This window comes from Equus asinus, chromosome X (genome assembly GCF_041296235.1).
Source record: "Equus asinus isolate D_3611 breed Donkey chromosome X, EquAss-T2T_v2, whole genome shotgun sequence".
Lineage (NCBI taxonomy): Eukaryota > Metazoa > Chordata > Mammalia > Perissodactyla > Equidae > Equus > Equus asinus.
Window position 1 is genome coordinate 26556873 of NC_091820.1, and position 22106 is coordinate 26578978.

The 22106-nt window shown below is 35.3% G+C and overlaps 1 protein-coding gene across 12 annotated transcripts in view; it reads right to left on the reverse strand.

Annotated features, from left to right (window-relative positions):
• Nucleotides 1–22106, reverse strand: part of DMD (dystrophin) — a 2265680-nt gene that overhangs the window by 1213763 nt on the left and 1029811 nt on the right. For all 12 annotated transcript variants that reach the window (XM_070503127.1, XM_070503123.1, XM_070503121.1 and 9 more), the window contains 2 exons: nt 15579–15713; nt 13816–13965 (listed from right to left, as the gene is read on the reverse strand). In XM_070503127.1, the coding sequence (XP_070359228.1) occupies nt 13816–13965; nt 15579–15713 (285 nt within the window). The remainder of the gene's footprint in view (nt 1–13815; nt 13966–15578; nt 15714–22106) is intronic.

Here is a 22106-nt window from a genome sequence, read left to right on the forward strand (position 1 = left end):
GAGTTGTTTGGAGTGGGAGAGGAGCAACCACGTCTCAGGTGGTGGGCCTTCACTTGTAAGGTTGTTGCACTTGTCATAAGTCAGATATAGCTGAAGATTAAGTTGGGGACAATGTTTCCTATGGCCATGCAGGACTGCTTAGTGTCTTTCAAACTAGTGCCTCAGAGAATGCCTCTTCCATCTAGATTATGGTCCTAGAGGGAGAGAGGCAGCACATTGGGGAACATAATGATGCACTTTCTGTGCCATCAAGAATTCGCTGTGGCTTCCCAGAAAGTGGCCATTCTACTCTAGCAGGGAACTGTGGTCTTGAAGGAGGACCACTTTTCCCCCTACCTTGTTTAATTGTTCAGGAATTGAAAATGAGCCTCATCTCTTGAACAAAGAGATCACTCAGCTCTAATGAGCAGTAGATAGACATGAAAAAGTTGATGGGTCACACTGGGAATGAATCTGAGACATAGGGCGCATTAGCAAGTTGGACTGCCTTAAACAGTTCGCTCAGGTAAAGGGCAAGGCCAGGGTTCCCAAACCTGAGCAATCATCAGAATCTAGAGAAACCTTTCAAAACACAGTTCTCAGACTCAATCAAATTCTACTAAATTAGAAATACAAAGGGAGTTGGAAGGGAATATGTATAGACTAAAGCTTCTGTACCATTCTATCTGTGTGATTTTGATGACTCGCCAGATTTGAAAAGAATTATCAAGAGGGAAATTTGAAAGAAAAGATGCCTCAAATAAGAATTAAATAATAACACAGAAATGCAATTAGTTTGGCTCACAACAAAAAAAAGAGGGAAGGGCAGAGTACTATTAAATTGGTCACTTCTCAATGCAGATCAGAAAGCAATATGAAACTTGGTAAAGCAGAAGCAGTAAAGCAATTCTCCAATTTGCTTTGATACTTTTAATGGAAAGTTCCTAATGAATATGCATATTCTATGATTTAAAAAACAGCTTGATGAACTTGGAAAATATCTTTTAGTCCTCATTCCATACATGGATTGCTCTGAGATACTAGAGTACATCACAAAGAGATGTTCTTGAATGCTCTTTCTCCCATTTCTTTCTTTTTTTAAAAAAATGGATAAGTAATTTCAGTGCAGATTTGCCTGAGTATTAAAGAACAGTTTAGATCATTCAACCCCAAGAATCTATGATGTGGCTTGAAAAGAAAAGCAATTTAAAAAGAGCCCAGAGTGGTAAAGTAAGATGGATGAGACAGACGAACATTTACCTTGAGAATAGTACTTTATGTTAGAGGAATTAAATATTAGTTGTAAATTATGGTGGACATAAATAAAAGTTATAGACAAGTTTCATTAAAATAAAGAGAAAAGCCCAAGGGATTCTTATGATAATGTACATAGATAATAAAATTAAAAGAAAAACTTCTACCCCCAAATTCTATACTACTGATTTAATTATTGCGGTTATTTTAGGTCTTAATACCAGATTTTTTCATTTGTATATTAACTCTCTCTTCTGCTATTCCAACTTTAGAAGGAGTTCAATTACCAAATTATAAGAAATTTAGAGACAAGTTACTCCTAAATGGATATACTCACATTCATTCATAAATATTTTAATGTTCTCCCAAAGCAAAAACAATTTGTCTAGAGTTAATATGTAATACTTAAATATTAACTAGGTATTAAAATAGAATATAGAAATATATACACAAACATACATGTGTGTATATGTGTTGGTGTGTTCCTTTGTGTCTGGACCAAAAAAGCTAATATATTTGGTATACAAATACAGAAGAAAATTGCAACTACTACTTTATAAAATATTTCAGGAATGTCAATGCAAATAGCTCAGGAAACACTATTTATTGAAGTAGGATAAATTAAAGATAATGATGGAATTACTACTCACAAAATTAAAAAAATAAATCTCCATGATTCATGGTGATTAAAATAAGAATGAAACATCTACCATTGACTTTTCTTGTGTAGTTTACATAATATTTCAGTTCCTGTATCTATAAAATGGAGGGTAATTAAACTCAAAATACAGGATGCATGTTAAAATATTATTAAAAACAAGAATCAAGGTAACTTCCATAATTGATGGTAGGAAAAGAAAGATAACTTTCTCAGATAGCAAAAGAAGATACAGCAAATAGAGAGGAAGAACTATGTTCTAATTTAAAAAATAAAAAGCATACAACGTCCCGTCTGTTTTTCTTACATTAAAGACTGCTGGGCTATTGGGTTTATCATCTGTGTGTAAATATTACACAGGTGACCTTTTCCCCTCAAAATCTAATCACTCTTTCCCAATTATTCAATTAAAATTATTATGAGAGCAAGTTGCATAGTCTAACACTCAGCTCAAAAATAAAGTCACCTTGAACACAGATATTTGGCATAACAGTGTGCTTGCGGTACATTTTTTACAGAGGTAATAGTTTTATCACAGGGCATCCAACCTAGGGAATTCAAAATTCAAGATACCCAATATCCTTTCTTTCATCATAAGGAAAGAAAGCACCAAATTCAAAATAAGGAAAAACTTAATCCCAGAAGCCATATCCATTATTAACACTCTAAGAATTAGACAAAAATTCCACCTTTCAAAATATTAAAACATTTATCGTTGGTTGATCAACACTCGTGAAATACTTTTAAACAATGATGTTCTGTAAAAATGAGTCTAAGTTCTGTAATGCCTGAACAATTTCAAAAGCAATGTAGGTGTAAAATTAACCAAACATATAAAATAACAATTGGGGCTGACATCACGGGCATGCACCTTGTGCAGTGATGCAGTACTCCATGCTTAGAAGGGCCCAGGGTTGGTTTAATGCTCTGCTGTCACTCTCTTGAAATTCTTAATTTTCGAACAAGGAGCCTGCATTTTCTTCTTGCACTAGACCCCCAAAATTAGGTGGTTGATCCTAATTACAATAATTTAGGGAAAATGGCCAATGGCTATAATGTTGAAATAAGAATCCAAACTATATTAGATAAGTTAGAGGAATAAATTTAAAAAAAAATCATAAAATTCAAATTAGAGGCACCAGGACACAGTGACATACTGGTGGAGGAAAAATGAATACCAAATGAATGACTTCCCACTATGAATATAATTGGAAGATAAGACTCCAAAGACCAGTCTCTTAGTTGTTTCAGAGTATAATCAAATACATCCTGGAGATACTAAATGAAGAAAATGGAAATAAAAGTGTCTTTTGATTATCCATGTTTCCTAGTATGTATAGTTGTGAACAAAATGATTATTTTGCAGGAAACTGTGAGATAAATTTACATAACTGTTTCCATTGCAAATCATTTTACTGACTACTAGTGAGTCTATAATATTATTTGCTAACATGTCTACTTATTTTAAATTGATCTTTACAACAGAAGAGCTCCTATTGCAAAGGCTTTCCACTCTCATTTCCTCAAAGGCACCAGTTCTCTATGCTCCCATCCCCACTTCCTGCCACCAATCCTACACAACCTAAAAATGATACAGCCTCCTCTCAGGTGTGGAGTCTTCCATGAGTAAATTTTCTCAGCCTTACTACTCTTCATCTCATCTTCCTATTATCTCAATTCTCTCTTTCCATTTCCCAAGTCCATCCTCCCATTTTTGCTCATATATTCTCTCCTGTAAGGCCCTGCTCTTACATACGAAGTACGTATCTCTATGGGATCTTCCCTCAAACTACAAACATGCTTAAATCTGCACTGTCCTAAAAGTCAGTAAGGTATAAAATTAAGTCTTTCCTATTGCTCAACTTAAGTGACTGGCCCTTCTCTCTTATTTTTTCATCACCAAATACTTTTTGAATTTTCAAAGACATGCAAATTATTTTTTCCAGCTTTATTGAGGTGTAATTGACACATAAGATTGTGTAAATTTACGGTTTACGACATCTTCATTTGACACATTTATAAATTGCAAAATGATTACCACCATAGTATTAACTACCACCTCTATCCCGTCACTTAGTTACCATTTCTTGTCACTGAGCATCTTGAAAAATAATTTACATTTACTGCCTCTACTTTATCACTGCCCATTTCCTCTTTTACCTCAGTTTAATCTCACAGTTGCCCCTGCAGCAACTGAACAAGGCAATTATAATTAATGAGTGAAGGAGTGAATGGGAATTCAGCAAATAAATCCAGCTAGTAGAGACTACTTTTGTAAGTACTAGGCTCTGTATTTTATATATGGACAACTTGGGAAGAAGAGAGGTAAAAATTATTTTGAGTATTTTTATATGCCAAGAGGGAAGTTAAATATTAGAACTTGGCAAATTCCAAATTCACCAACTCTACCATTTTAGAGGAAATTCAGTCGTGCATGCCATTTTACTCTTTAAATATAGTTAACTTTGTTTATATACTTCTCATTAAAATTAGACGTATCACAAATCTTAGTCCATAAGAGTAATCTGACCAGTAATTTAACACATAGATCTATTCTCATTGGCCTAATATTTTTGCTAAAAATTATACTTATACTTTACCAATAAAACAGATGAAGAGACAGCACTTTTTAAAATATTTGGCATCTGCAATCATCTGGAGCATAGGTTTAATATCTTCTCTTTGATATTTGGTGATGGCCTATTTATAGACAGACGCCAAGATATTTGATATTTTTCTCTTAAGGACACACCAGTATAAAGAGGTCTAAAAGTGGACCGAGTATGACTGGAGTTAAAAGAACCTGGTTCATAAAGAAAAATATTGGTGGCTTGTATACCTCTTATTGTCTGCCAGACCACATTTAAATGAGACCACCCTTCAGATCTGGTGGAGAGAGACTGGTGAAGAAAGAGAAGAGCCCAAGACTTCTTTAAGGTTTCTGGCCTGAGAAATTTAAAGAATGAGTTGGCATGAACAAGGATGGAGAAAATCGTGTTGGACCAGTTTGATAGGCGCTGGAATCGGAGTATGTTAAGCTTGAGTTGTCTATTAAACATCCAAGTAGAGCTACAATAGGAGGATGGCTATACAGGTCTGAAGTTTAGGGCAGAAGTCTGTGTTAGAGATAATATTTTGAGAATCATTATCATGTAAAGGATAGTTAAAGCCAAGACACTGCATAAAATATTAAAAGGAGTGGGTCTAGAAAGAAAAGAGAGCATAAAGCTTAAAAACCTTTATATACAACTGGAACCAGTTTGCCAAAATTTGTCTTAGAATTTTTCCTTATATGTTGAGTGAGACTGGCATGGTACTTTCCTTCTTGTACCGTTTTTGTCAAATTTTGATAAAAACGTTTTCTAGTCTTCTATTTATCAGACTGTCTTAATCAGCTTGGGCTGCTGTAACAAAATGCCATAGATAAGGTGGCTTAAACAGCACACATTTCTTACAGTTCTGGAGGCTGAGAAGTCCAAGATCAAGGTGTCTGAAGATTCAGTGTCTGGGCAGGGCTCACTTTGTAGTTTGCAAATGGCCTCCTTCTTGCCGTATCCTCACATGGCTAAGAGAATCATCTCTCTCATGTCTCTTAGCAGGCCATCTCAAAGCTTCTTTTGGGATTTCTTTCTTTCTTTCTTTCTTTTAGAAAGGGTCTGCTGAGGTAAAATCTCAGTTTCTATTTCTCTGAAAATGTCTAACTCGCCCTTGTAATTTTGCTAAGTTCAGAATTCTAGGCTGATGGTATTTTTTTCTCAATATCTTGAAAACGTTTTTCCACTTTTTTTATTCTGATTTGATATAGTTAAAGTCTAATGAGGTCTAAGTTTCATTCCTTCAAAGATGATCTGTCTCACCTCTCTGGTTGCTAATATAAATTTATCTTGGTCTTTGGAATGCTGCAGTTTCACTACGATATTTTTAAGAGTGGATTTCTATTTGTTTATTCTGCCTGTTACATATTGTGCTTTCTGGTTAAGTGGACTATGTCAGTGGCTCTGGAAATTTTTCTTCAATATCCTTCACATTTTCCTCCATATCCATTTTCTTTATTCTCTTCTTCAGAATCTCTCATTAAACTTAAGCTGGGTATTCATAATCTACTTCAAATAACTTTTGCTTTTCTGTTCATATTTTCTACCTCCTTAGTTTTTAGTACCACATTCTCTATATTATTGTTCAATCTGCTTCCAATTCATTGTTTTCTTCACCTGTTTAATATACATTAAACATACCCATTATTTTTAACTTTTAAAGTGATAATTTTAATTTTAGTAGTTTTATTTTGATCTTTTTCAAATCTTTCTCATCAATTTCTAGTGTTTTATTCACTATTAAATTTTCAATATCATTTATTTCTTTAATAGTTTACTTATTTCATACTAGTCATCTGACAATTCAAATATCTGAAATTGTAGGAGAGGTGGTCTAAATTCGCTCTGTGTTGTATGTGATGACTTCGCTCACGATGGCTTGTTTTCATGTGCTTGTGGGGTTTTTTATTGAGAGCTCAAATTTCATTGAATTTCATCGGTGAAAGTACAAAGGCAGTTTGCTTTCTAAAGGATGTGGATTTGCTTCTGATTAGTGCTAAGGTGCAACCAACCTGGAGCTACTTTAACTTAATCTCTTATCTTGGGGATTCCTTGCCCCTTACTGGTAACATACATTCAAATAAGAGATCCTTACAAGAACAGGCCTACAGTTATACATTTTCACTTGAGATGATTATAATTATTCTTACTATTACTTTTACACTTAGAGTGGGAAAAGAGATAGACATACTTTTATATTGGTATCCTTTGCAGAGAGAGAGAATATTCCCTGTCCATCATTTTACTGAAGATATAACCTGAGTTTTATGTAGAATGTCTCTTCAGCTGTCTTCATTTGCTTTAGCCTGAGGCTCAGATTTCTGTTCTATCAAATGGCTTAATTTGCTCAAAATACGGGTTCCTAAGATTAGCTTTTAGCACCAGGGCAATGCAAGGGTCAGTGCTCATAGTTCATTACTTCTATGGCTTCAGTTTCATCCAATTTTTTTGTCCCGGCCTTTAAAGGTTTACTTGTATTTCCTTGCAAAAGGTAAAACACTGAAAAGTATATTTGTTGGACATTTCCCAGCATCTTGGTGTTTTGCAGAGGGCATTTTAGAATACTTAGTCTGCCTCATCCTTGGGAGTGGAATCCAGCCTCTTCTCAACATATGTGAAGTGAGCTTATCAAATCTACCTCATAAAACTAATATGGGGATTAAGTTTAATAATTGCTTAGCACAAGGATTGACATAAAAATGCACTCAATAAATAGTAGCTATTACTATTGATATTATTATAGATTGATATTTTCTAAGAAGTAAACATACTGACAAAATCATAAAGCATATTCTTTTATTAGACAAATGACTTTCCAATAAAATTTTGACTTAGTGACTAATATACTATCACTTATTTTCCTGGATTACTTTATAGTTTTCCTCAAATCAATATTGTCTATTCTGGTCTATCTACATTAAGGCAGATGTGACACTGAGTGAACAATTCAGTCATTATTACCTGGAACAATTAATGAGTCCCTCAAGCTGTTTATCATGAAAGTTACTATTAAAGGAGAATTAACCAATTTAGCTTTGCCTCTTCTACTCCATCTGCTATTTAACGCAGGGTGAAAGAACTTACAGATGACTTCAAGAGGGACAGAAATGGGGGCATTAATAATACACAAGAAAAATGAAACAATCACTAATCAAGAGAACCAGTGAAGGCTTTGGACTTCTAAATGTGTGATTTCAGTATTTAAAACTCTAAAATATTTTAATTAGTCATCACTAATACTTTTAACTTCGAGCTGTAAGCTTTCCTTAGAAATTGGGAAACTACTTAATTGCAATATTCACTTCTTACCAGGCAGCTTTTATTTTCAATATAAGGAAAGGATCACTGAGGTTGGAGTGCTAGTGTGGTTAAATTGCCACATCCCTGGGCTCCAAGCGCAAAGAGACTTGGGTCCAAGCCACTTTCTAGCTTCACGGCCTTTGATACCCTTTCCATTTCTATAAAACGGTCACATAAAAGACCTTATACCATGAGGCTATTTTGAGAACAAATGAGAAAACGTATGCCAGGCACTTAGAGTAGTGCCTGGGCTTTGTAACCATTATACTATCATTGCTATTATTACGCATTTTGCTGTATTGCTAAAACATCTTCTGTAGCTTTGTTCCTCTGTAATAAGTTGTAAAGATGAGATGATTTGGTATGATTTTTGGAGCTGTTCCCTGGTTTGCTAACCATCTTTCGAATCATTACTGTGAGTAGAAAATATAGTGCCACATGATTATGAAGAGTGAAAGATGCCTTTTCAAGGAATGGAAATAATTTATTACTTATCTGAATGCAAACTCACACTCTGGAATTAGGAATGGGATCTAGCATATCTCTTTTAAATATTCATAGGCAATAAAAACTCTGGCTGTTTGATTGATTTAACAGGCAATTGAATGTTACCTTTGATCTGCATAATTGCAGCTATAAGAAACATTAGGTAGGCAATAAAAAAAAAGCCCCACAAACTTCTGACATAGGCATTTAATTGAGAAGAAAATGGGCTAAGGCTCATCTTCAAGTGAATGGTCACTTTGTTTACTAATGGAAAAACTATTTTTCTTTAGCCACCAAAAAAAATCAAGAAAATTATGGCTTAAAGCAAATTCAGAATTTTTTACTATAACAATCTAATGTACAACATGGATTTCTTTTGGAAAAATAAAAGAAATCAATTTACAAATCTGTTACTGTCATCATTTTATTTCCCCAGCCCCCTAGGTAATTTATCCCAAAGCTCCATCTACATTGCAGCAAACACCAGTCTTTTCAGCTAAATGTTCAATGGGAACATCCAAACGATTGATTTAGCTAGCAATTTATTAGGTGTTTCTCTGTTAACTAAGCAGTTTGGAATTGATCAAAGCACTCAGCTTATACGCTGAGAAATGGGAAAACCCTGTTACTACCCATCATTTTACCTCAACATCATATCTTTAAAGTCACATCAGCTTATTAAAGACTAGCACAACAGAATTTGAGAAGGATATTACCTCTAACATGATGTGGTTTTCATCAAAGCTCTAAAGCACCAAATATGCTTTATTCTCATTGCCAAATTACTCTCAGGTTATTATTGGCTAGATATTTTATATAAGCATAGCCAGGACTGATAGCAGTTTCAGATTTATTTATTGTTACTATAGCATTCTGCTTAATTGACTATTGAGGTAGAAATGGAGAACTTACAATTTTAAGACTTAGGGGATGATAAAAAAAAAAAGTCCTTTTGTCAGTCTTCTGCATTTTATCTAAATAATGGTCAGTAGATTTCACTGTTTTTCGTATTGGAATATATGTATTTGTCTATCCCTGTCCTTGGTGTGATACACACAGACACACACACACACACAACACACACATTGCTTTGAGGGTAGGTATTATAGCATCAACCTAGTAAAAATAAAAATTCCAATCATTCATTGAATATGCACTATGTTGCTAGCACTATTGTAAGCACTTTCCATGTAGTATTTTATATTTTGCTCAGGAGAACCCTATGAAACTGGATCTGTTATCACAGACGAGAAATGGAAGCTTGAAAATATTACTCAAGGTCACATAGACAATGAGTTGTGGAGGGATATACCAGTTGTCAACTTATTGCCTTTCAACATTGATCTGTTCGTGATATTGGAATATTTCTTTGCCAGCTGACTTGAAGCCAAACTTTATCAGTAGAGGGCGCCGGAGTGACATTGGGGGAGGTAAAGATTGCTCGTGTTCCAGTGTGTTTTTACTTTCTTGCTCCTGTGGCTCTGGGTTGGCTTGTGGGATACCCAGTGGAGCTCACCTCCTCTGTTCCCCATTCCCTCTCCCATAAATTTCAGCAGCCCCCTCTACATGTGTCTTCTGACAAGTTCTGTGGGTCCTCCAGTGACAAGTTCAGCATGCGTGGCAAATCCACGGGCAGCTTCCTGGAGCCCAAGCTGGTTTCCCTAAGTTCAGCAGCATCAATTACAGATAGCTCCCTAGCAAGCCCAATGGGCATCCCATTCAGTTTCCCAGCAAATTCAATAGCATGCCCCACAGGTTACTTCCCTATGAATTTTGTGAATTCTACCTCACTCCAAGATTCCCTTCATACAAGCTTCAGCCCACTGACGATGTACCAGCTCTGGGTGGGGTCAACCCAGCGAAATTCTTTGCCATTTCATGGTCTGGAGACACACTCTTTCCAAACAGATTTGAATTCCAGCCTCGGGTAGAGCTCCTTCCTTTCCAAGTCAGTTCCTTCCTTGGGTACCAGCCCTCAGTCCTAGGGTATTTTTTGAATTTCTTCTATTCTCTCTTAAAAATTAATTCCAAGTAAATAGTTAATATTTATTTGTATTAAACATTCCCTATTTAAGTTACTGTGTAGTTTCTGTGATCTGTCTGACCCTGACTAATACAAGGGGCTATTCCAACCCAACTATTTCTGATTCAATATTCAATGCTTTAACAACTCAGTTTGGATATAGCAGAGTAGGTGTTCAATCAAGGTTTGTTGTTGAGTTGAATTATTACTTATTTGCAGGAAATGCCAAGTTCCATACCAAAGACATCTGAAATATAAAGACATAAGTATTTTTTGTCTTACTGAAAGTTTGCATGAATATTACATAAATGAGGTTGATACCCAAATCAGGTTAGAGAGTGATCTATAGCGATCAGAATAGACTCTGAACGTTAAAGATTAAAATTTGGGCCTTTTCACAGCTTAGTAAAGGTCAGTTTTACAATGTGCCTTTTCATTTTTTGCTTGAACTACAAGTTGGAATCTGACACTCACATTCAAATATAAATAAAAGCACATTCCAAATCCATATCAAAACCCAAATTTAAACAACCTTTGAATTAGTTGCCAGCTAGGACTATCTGCTTCTACTCAGGTCCAATAACAGGGCGACAAGGGTGAAAGGCCAAGGGGCTGTTTGGAATCCCCTTCACCAATTCCAAGTCCTTTATATTGATATGGAGAAAATATGACTAAACTACTCAACAAAGACAGTGGCAGGATTAAGGACTGCTGGAGGCTCACTGCTGGCACCTTCACACTGACCTGCCCCACTGTCACCTACTTCTCTTTAGGATCAGCGAGAGAGGAGGCTTTGCTACTCAGGACTTCTTTCTTTCCAATCTAAAACATGATCAAACTTCTCGCCCACTTAAATCACAAAAGGTTTCCTGCATATCCCCAGCTACCATCCCCCCTTAGGACCTTTCTTTCCCTTCACAGTCAAACTCCCCACAGAGAGTGTACACTTGCTTTCCCCTCTTCCTCCTCTCTAATGTCTTCTATAACACACTGTCACCAGTCTCTATCCCCAGGGAAACTCCATCAAAACTGCTCTAGGAAAGGTGATAAGTGAAGTCCTTTTTGCCAAATTCTGTCTTCCTCTCACCAGCCCTCTCTATTGTATTTGACATTTTCTCACGACTTCTTTATAAATCTCCTAAGCACCCTGGTTTTAACTTGAGTCTTCTCTTACCTCCTTGACCATTTCTTCTCATCTCCTTTGTAGACACTGTTTCCTTTGCCTAAAACTTGATTTTGAGTATAACCCTTAAATTCTGTCCATGATTCTTTTCTTTCAGCCTACCTGGGGTGATTTCTTGAACTCGACAGTTTCACCTAGCATGTGGCCTGGTAAATCCCACATCTGTATAACTAGCTTGGATCAGAGTCTTTAACTTCAGGGCTGATATCTGTTACTGGATTATAGAATATCCTTGCCTGGATACTCCCTAAGTACTGTGGCGGACCCTCTTGGTGCCCTGCCACATAATCTCATAACCTCTGAGTTCACCTGAAGCTATGGTGGCCAGTTTGGGCATGCACTGCTAATTCCCATCTTAAGTACCCATATTTCTCGATATTACTGTCCTTAGCAGCCTGGAAGTATTGGGATTTTATGCACTCAAGGGCACTCCTCAAATAAAAAGGGAGGACAATTGGTGGATAAGCACTTCAGCTTCCATTAGCTCAGGGGACAATTCTAAGTGTGCTCTATAACACTGATGTTCTACATGATTTCCTTAAGGCTTCCAGTGGGATTGAGCCTAGTCACTCACAGTGGAAACTCACTGACAACAGCACCCTTTACCAACCTTCCAACTTTGCACTCTTGCATCATCTCCCAGGTTAACTACGGGCACCTAAGTCCTTGACCCAGGGATTGCATTTGGTTGGTATCAAACTTAAGCAGGCACCTCAGGCTCAATGGGAGTAGAAAGTGGCATGCGATCTTTCACCTCCAAACTTGCTTTTTTTTGGTACTTTCTCAATTTTGTTTATGAAAAATAACAGATGCTCAGTTACCTAAGTCAGAAACCCAGATCTCTCCTCAATTTGTCATTTTCTCTGTACCTCTCACCACCGCCCTTGCCTTCAACCAAGTGAAAAACATCACTTCTTACTTGGTCTCACTGCCTGCAATCTCCCTCTCTCTCAGACCACCCACTCTCCACAGTCACCTCAGAGGAAATGTAATCTGATGGTAGCACCTCTCTTCTCCTTCCCCCTTACATTTTAAACCCTTTAGCGGGTCCCTGAGTGCAAGGTTATAGACCAGGTTGTTTGTGAAGCATAGCTCTCACCCAGCAATCCTGCTCATGCCTCCTTGTTCAGGCTCATCTTCAGCCACTCCTTCATTTGCACTTTACGCTAAAGCAAAACCAAATGGTTTGCAGATTCACACATATAACCACCATCATACTTCCAATTCTTTGCATGCATTGGTGTCCACCTGCCTGGAATCGCCCTCCTACACTTGCTCACTTGGCTATCTCCCACTCTAATTGTAAAATGTGCCCACAACTAAGCTTCTCTAAGAAAGCTACCCCAAACACCTGGCTATGCTGACCCTCACAGGCATGTGCCCTTTTTCTGTCTTCTCTACTCCTCTGTGATAACTTTTAACACAACTTTTTGCATCTTATAAAGATTATTATTTGTTTTTATGTCCTGAACACATTAAGAAGTCAATGAATTTTTGTTTAACTAATCAATGTCTATAGGTAACAAAGGATAGGAACTTTTTCTTACTTATTACCAAGCCTTAAAACAGTGTTTCATGTGTTGTAGATGCACTTAGTAAATGGGTATGAAAATGAGCTTCATTATGAGTTATTTTCCCGTTTTGACAAATAATCCATCCTTGACTTAGAAGAATATATACAAAACATTGTTTGATTGGGAGAAATATGTTATTTTCTTTTAATCTTGATTTGAAAATTCATAACATGGTATGAATTTTTAAGTATGAAAATCCCCCTGTTGCATATAAATTAAAACTCTCTTCCATTATTTCAGAAGAATAAACAATATCCAGGGTGTTAAAAGACTCACATGTATTATTAAGAGATTATATATGACCGTAACAAACGTGAGAGAGAGAGTGTGTGTGTGTGTGTCTGTGTGTGTGTGTACAGAAAGAGAGAGAGAGGACAAACCGAGGAGAGAGAAAGAGGGAGAGAGATATGAGCATACCTATACATATTGGTTAATTTTGGGTAGGGAAAAAATCTCTGTGGTCAGATAATCTAGTGTTCAAAATCAGATCTTAACTATTTAATCATCTGGGGGCTTGAGAATGTTACTATATTTGGTTTGTCTCACTTTCCTGTTAAAACCCATACTTTATCATGTTTTTATACGATAAAATGATATAATACACAGGTAAATATTTCAGCCATGTCTAGTACATGACAGTTTCTAAAACCTAGAAGCTGAGCTAATATGTAAAGTAGTCCTCATTTTATCTGAGAGGCCTAAAAGTATTTGCTCGACATTTATGCAAACCATTTTAAAGAGATTTTTCACTCTTATCATCATACCTCTTCATGCAGTTCTCTCCAACGAGAATTAAACGTCTCAAGTTCCTCATTGATCAGTTCATCCATGACTCCGCCATCTGTTAGGGTCTGTGCCAATATGCGAATCTGATTCGGGTTATCCTCTGAATGTTGCATCAAATTTTCAAGTGACTGAAATACATTTGCAATAATTACTATTTCTCTTCTTTTTCTAAATCCATTGAATTAACACAAAAATGCTTGGTATCTTCTGATTTACATATAACTAAGTTATAAGCAACTTAAAGCAATATTTAATTGGCATAATAAAACATGAAAGATCATAGTTATTTCAAAAATACGACGTTGCTCCATGTGAATCTTCATGGGCCTGTGGCGGGATTAGTGGACTGGAGCACTTAAAAAGTGATTCGCAGCCACCTTATTCTCTGATTCCCTCTACTCTAAAACCTGGAAAGGTAAAATTCTCAATTTCTTCACTTCTTATAGCTAGTGACGGCCAAGTGACATAATTCTGACAATATATGTAGGTAGAAGTTCAAGAGTAGAGTTCCCCTTCAAATTAAAAAAAGGCACAGTCTCGTTAGAAGAAATCCCTTTGCCCTTCTCACTTTTTCACACATACACAGTTTAGAGGTAGAACAGCTATCTTTGGACTGGAAAGCAATAAAAATGAGGATAAGGTCCTTCAAACTGATCATTTAATAAGATAACTGCATTACCACATCCTTTGTTCTGGCCATCATCCTTTTACTAATGCAGTACAAGTTTGCAAGTTTGCTTTATCTTTTTTGGAAGATGCATCATATTGTTGATTCACAATGAATGTCAATGAAAATCTCTGAACAGGCAAGGACAAAATTATAGTCCACTTGAGACCTCTCTCATTCTTTGATATCTCTTCAGGTTTTATAATTCTCTTGTGAAATTAAGGAAATTGGATATAATGATGTCTAGATTTCTGCTGTGATGTTCTAGGATTCCAATTCTATCTGGTCTTAAGAAACATTTTACATTTTCCTCACATCTTGATTAATTTATACACCTTATTTTATCTGATTTACAGAGGTGATGCACTACAAATGGCTCTATATACAATATGTATGCTAAACTACATAGTCCTTATACATAAAGGATGAGCCAAAAGTACAATTAAATAAAACACAAATGATTACACGTCCGAGCTTCACACAAATCAAAGCTCATACATGCATACTCATTTAAGTTTTGCTCTTTAAAGGTCTCCAAAATAAAACTTAAAAATGTACTAGAATTTTGTATGTGCTAAAATGTATGAAGATTATAAAGACACATTTCCAATATCAAAGCATGCCCATTTAATATCTCAAAATATTCTGTAAGTTATAAATTTATGATTTTAAATAATTTAAAAATTCCAATTCAATAAACATAGTTTTTAAATTGGAAATGATGTTTTATATTATCCTGTTTAGCACTACTCCAAAGGAGCAAAATTATGTGTCCAAATAAGTCTTTGCAGGTCTGTAGTAGATTTAATTAGGTAAAGAAAAGTACCAACATAGAACTTAGTGATATACAAAAGGCAAATGTCCTCTGTAAGAGGTTATTTAAATCCACTTTAAAATCTTAAGACTAGAAGGTTCTTGGAGGAAACAAAGGCTTTATCCAAATTGCCAGTGCTGCCGAGGCATGGCAACTACACACTCTGTGCTGTTTCCTTTGAATTTATTCTTTTACTTGGTACTTGACACCTTTCAATATTGTATATAAATTATCATCATTTAGATTAATTCACAACTTACATCTAGCACCTCAGAGATTTCCTCAGGTTCACCAGGAATATTTTCAGTGGTTTTAAGTTTGAATTCTACTTCATTTAGCCACTTGTTTGCCTTCTCCAAGTATGACAATAACTCATGCCAACATGCCCAGACTTCCTAAGAAAGAAATATATATCCCAGATGATATATTTTGATAGAAAAACGAACGTGAGATTTTGGCATTTCCATTTTTAAAACTTCTGAAAATACAACATATTTATTTTACATCTTTTACCTTTCCTTTGCAGTAGATAAGTGAAAATGCAACTAGTCATTTTGATCATTTAATACATCTATAATTACAAATCATTAAGGAAACAGTTTATTACGTGAATAAATTCAAGATTCAGCGATTTACTTTTTTAAATAAAAAATAATTCATCAACATTACAGCCTGAGAAATAGAAAAATAAAATCATATGTAAAAATGTATATATAAACCTAACATCCCAACACATCAACTATTACCACTTTTCTGTGACCTCCTTTAAATTTTATCATATATAAACAATTTGATAGTTAATACTAAAGTATGGATTTAACTATAGTGCTCTTTTCATTAAACCTTACATCATGTAATTTTTCCATATTACTAAGAAGAGATTTTTAATGAAAATCTAAAGTTTCATTTAAGTGGCTATATTTTTGTTTCCTTAACAATCAACAATTACTGAATAATTAGACTATTTTTAGTTTTGTCTGCTATTATAAATTTGTGGTGAACATGAATACAGATGTTTTCATATTTCAAATTATTTCCTTGAGGTATATTATCAGAAATATGACTGCTATTTCAAGGATTTATTTTTAAATGGCTTTTGATATGTATTAAAAACTGATTAATATAGAAAAGTACTCATATATAAAAAAGCAAAACTTTAAGATGGCTGTCAGAAAATATAGAAGAGTAATTTTCTGACCTTGGGATGGGGAAAGATATCTTAAAGAAGACATTTTTAGAAAACTGACCAAAGAAAGCGATGACTAAATTTGATTACATTAGAATTAAAACCTTCTATTCATCAAGAGACACCATAAAGAAATTGAAAAACAGCCTCAAACTTGAAGAAAACAATTGCAAAATTTATAATACATGAATAAGAATACGAAAGGAACACCAACAAGTCAATTAAAAGATGAACAAATAACCCAATAGAAAAAATGAAAGGAAAGCCTGAACTAGTATTTCAAAGAAAAATATATGTGCATATCCTATACACATATGAAAACATGTTCAAACTCATTAGTAATCAGGGGAGTATACATCAGGATTACAATGAGATATTCCATGTGACTGACACAAATGAGATGTTTGACAGCTCCAAGTGTGAGAGAAGATACACATTAACACAGATTTGTATTTATTGCTGGTGGGTGTGCATATTGGAACGACTATTCTGGAAAAGAATTTGTTATTCTCAGTAAGGTGAATATTCACAAACCCGGCAACCCAGCAACTCCACTTTTCAGTGCATATCCTCTGAGAAACTACATTGTGTGGGCAAGAAAGACAGTTACAAGAATGTTCATTTCATCACTTTTTGTAATAACCAACATTAAAAAAAGAAAACAACCTTAACGTCCACCAGCAGGAGAATGTATAAATACACTGCATCACATTTAAACAGAGAATACAGATATCAAAATGAAAAATTCGTCAAATAGAACAATATGGATATCTCAGACACAAAAATGTTGGTCAAAAAGAGTAAGCCCTAGAAAACTATATATTATAGGTTACCATTTTGTATAATGCTCAAAGCAAGCACAGTTGAGCAATATATTGTTTAGGCATCTATATGTACGTGATAAAATATTTTTAAGCAAAGAAAAACTAAAGGGCAAATTTCTGGATCATGGTTATGTCTGTTGGGATAAAGCAGGAAGATGCACTAGAGGATAAGAACATAAAAATGGCCATTTGCAATTAGCTTTGAGATTGTAAATACTGGGCAAACCTATAATTACAGTAGTGCAATCACCACCACCTACTACCCTCCCACCACCAAAAGTGAAGTAGAGGAAAAAAGTTTTATTCTAAGAGAAACTAAAAACTCTATCAGATTTCCCACATTTTCACCTTAGCTCATTAGCCCTTGCAAATGATGGAGGACATTCCCTCTCTAATTGATAAAAAGTATCAGTCTAAGCTACCTTGCCAGTCTACCAATTCTTACTTGGTATTTTAAGTACAGTTTATCACAGAAAGTGAAATTAAGTATTTTGCTTTAAAAGGTGATAGAAATCTTAAATCTGGGTCATTTCCAGCTCCTGCTGGACTACAGGCTGTCTTCCTTCTGGGCAAAGATCCCAGTGGGAAAATATAAATATCTCCTTAAATACCCGAGGGTACTTTAGAGCTTTGAAGATAAGGAGATGTGATTGGTAATGTGTCTTATTAACTTTGGTGCAGATTGAGGTAATGAACTACCTTGCTGATTTAACCATCAGGATGGATGGCCTCTTGTGCCCTCGATGCATCTGAAGGACACAGCTGGAGAGGCTGAATGTACCAGCTTTACAGGTCACCTTTGCAAAATAAAATGTAGTCTTGTAGCCTGAACTGGAGCAAAAAGCCACTTAGAATAACTGTTAAGCTTAACAGTTTGGAACTTAAAATTACTTTGAAATCACAGAATTCAAAGTGGCTTTGAAGAAAGTACAAACGAAAAGGGAAACTTCTGTTCAAAATGGTAAATGGAGTTGATATGGTAATCCCCTACACCCCCTGCTTCAGTCACATTGAAATGCTGGATAAAATATAAAAGATAACATTTTAAATTCATAGCTGATCTATGAAACAAGTATGAAACATCCCCACATGGCAGAAACAAAGAGGGAAATTAAGAGCCTGTAGAGGTTGGGAAACCAACCTTAACACAACATGGGCATATCAGAATAGAGTATACAACATAAAAGCCGGAGTATCAACACTAACTTAGAACAGGAACAGAAGCATTACTCTCATGCACTCCAGGGAGGTGGAAAACATAAAGTTGTGTGCCACCCCTCCAAGACACAAGAACTATAAAATCCCCACTCACTGGCGTATAATGAATTAGCAAGGAAGCTGAGACTCCTCTGGATTTGGGTTGGAAAATAAGGATCCACCCATAAGAAATTGAAACCTAAGTTTATATCATACCTAAGGGTAAAACATAACATCTCTCAGACTCTGGTAGAGACAAACAGAAAAGACTCATAAGGACCCTCCAACAGCCGAGCACAGAAGGAATTTCCAGTAGAAACAATTCCTATCATAGGTGAGCTCACAAACAAAAAATCACAAGCCATGTGAGGGAATTCACTGCCATTAGAAGAGTCAATAGTTGTATCATGGTAGAATCCACACCTTATGATCTAGAGATAACAATTTTAGAGAATTTTATAATAAACAAGTTTAGTCTGGTGGTACAAGTTGCCAGTAGGATCTACTTCTCTGGAGATTGACAACTAGAGTTCATACTTAAGAAATAAAAGGTCTAAGTTCCCTACTTTCTATGTTAGGAGAACTTCTGCTACATGATTTCACAAGCCCTCATCTACAGAGAGGGAGCTGATGGGGAAGGCATTGAGGGGGATGTGAAGAGAGGAGAATTTGAAAAATCAGGCAATCCTTTTTTCTCATCTTTTTGTGGAGGTGTTTAGAGGAAACTTATCTGGTCCCTTTTCTTTATAGGATCTAAACGAGCATCGGTCATCGAGTGGGTGGGTATATTGAGAAAGTGATGGTTGGCATGCATTCCCTCTTGAGCTGCTGGTATGGCCAAAGAGGGTTCAAGGACAACTCTCAAGTTTCTCATTCCAGAGAGTTTTGAAGATGGGATCTGCCAGTGCCCACAGGCAGAGTTGAGGTGTGGTGGGTAAGTAAGATTCCAGGAGATCACAGAAGCATGGGTTAAAAAGGTATAATTTTCAAGAGAATGTGGTATAAGGCTACTGGCAAGAGTCTGCCTGAAATTCTTGTTGAATACTCCAAGTTTTCGTGGATGCCTAGGAAATCTCTTTTGGGGTTTAAAGTCCATACGAATAAGGGCAACTGGGATCCCGAGTAGACCACAAGTTTATAGAGAACAAGCCAGATCAGCTGTTATAACTTATGGAGTCTGGCGGTAAGAGACTCATCCTTGCAGATGTGTGTGGGTGTTAAAAAAGGGTATAGCAATTTTAGCCAGCCAAGAAAAGGACATCAGATGAAGAATGTATTTTCCCCTCCTTATCCTCCCACACACCAACACTAGAAGATCACTATCAAGAAACTGAGTGGGAGGAGGGGACTGTGAGATCACTTTTTCTCACCCCCACCTCTGTATGAATTGTTGAAGCCACAAGATTAATCTAAATTGGTGGGAGATTTTAATAAACTATGAGATTGAACTTTAAATGAGACTAAATTTTAATAACTAAAACTGAGTTAAAAATTATGGGATCAGACTGAAATACTGATTAAGAGGCTGACTACTAAGTAGAAAATGAGGTTTCACATGGTTGGTTTTAGTTATAGAAAAAATAAAATTGTTTCCTGCTTATTACTCATTAACTTGAGACTTCTCAACCAAATAGATTACGTAAGTTTAAATTGTTTAACTAAAGGAAGAAATAGAATTAGTTACACAAAAACAGAAGATTATGTAAAAGAAGAGAGATTTGCAAAACAACTAAGTCAAATCTTGAGAAATGGAAAATATGGTCTTTGAAAAAATACAAACACACATACATATAAATAGATGTATATATAGAGATGAATATATTTATATACCATAGGATTAATAGCACAGGAGGCAGTTGAAGAGAAAATTTGAGAATTGGAAGACAGATTTTACAAAATTACTCAGAATGCAGAAGATAGAGCTAGAAATATAGAAAATATTAAAGAGAAGTCAACAATCAGAATATAGGATGGGGATATTCTTTATAGATCTAATAAAGGTTCCTCTAGGAAGGAATGGAGAGATTGGGAGAAACAAAATCTTCAGAAAGATAATGGAGACCACCAGAGAGAGAAATAGTCTCTCTGTTCTTAATACACCAGGTGACAAAGTCTAAATGAAAGAAAGTTACATATAGATAAAATAAAACAAAACTGCAAAGCTTTGAAGGAGACAATGAAAAGATAACAGAGAAAATCATAAAGGAACAATGATTTGACAGCAGACTTAACAGCTAGTCATTTCAGAAGATGATGGAATATTTTTCAGTGTTGTAAAAAGTAACCGTCCCAGCATAATTATATGCTCAGCTAGGCTAGGACTCAATACTGAGGACAAAACAAAGGCATTTTCAGTCATGCAAAATCTGAGAGTATTTGCTATTTACACTCAATGAAAGAGCAGAAGGAAAAGAAGGATACAAAAAGCAAAACTCATCACAGAAATTGGCAAAATTGTGCTGGCAAATCTAAATAAATACTATTAAAAATAATAATTATAACAACAGCAGTGGCAATGGCATTGACTAATTTAGGAGAGTAAGAAATAAGTTGCAACAATAATATGAAAGATGAGAGGTAAATTCAGAGTTAAACCATTCTAATGATTCTGCTATATCACTGTTAGAGAGGTGCAGAGGAATATTTATTATTGCTGGACTTTGTTGATTAAGGTATGCAAGATAATAATTAAGGGTCCCACTAAGATAAAATAGTGTACATATTCCAAACCAGTGGAGAGGAAATAAAAAAAGCTTCTAAATAACTTGACAACTTCTATACAAATAGAAAATGTTAGAAGTGTCATTCTAGATGAGAAATGGAAGGGTAATTTAGTAAGTACTCTTGAAAATTAATATAAAAACAAAATATCCCTTTGGAAACCATATCCCAAAATAGATTTCTGATGGATTGGCATACCTTTCAAGTGAACAGTATGAATAATACAAAGCAAAGAATGGTGGTGATGTAAAGAAATTAAGAACATAAGAAAATAATACTTAAGTGTTTTATTTAAATATTGTCAGAAAGCAATTTCCTACATTCAAAAAGTTCTCCCCTCATATAACACAACAGAGAATTAGCTGTGACTTCCTTGCGACTCATAGTGCATCTCTTCCCCTCTCACGCTTTGTTTTATTTTCTGTAGCACTAATACAAGAAATTTTACTTTATTTCCTCAACAACTATAATAGTTCCTGGCATATATATGGTACTGGCCAAACGTTTGAGGAGTGAATTGGGTAAAAAAAGGAACAGGGACTGATAAAAAAAAAAAAAAAAAAAAAAAAAAGAAGGAATTGGAATCGATAATGCAGAAATTCTCAGATCACATTTTACAATTAGAAAGTTATAACATTGGAGATATTTTGGATACAGGTAAAATATATATATTTTTAATATTTTTAAAGCTCTCCTCTATTTCTCTGAGTTATATCTGCCTCTAAATATCAAACACTCAATATAAAAAGCTACCTAAACAATAACATTTATCAACAATAATGAGGCACCTGAATTCTTTACCAAGTATATTCACAAAGGTGACTCAGTTCATGTGAGGGAAGGGAGCTTAATTTAAAGCC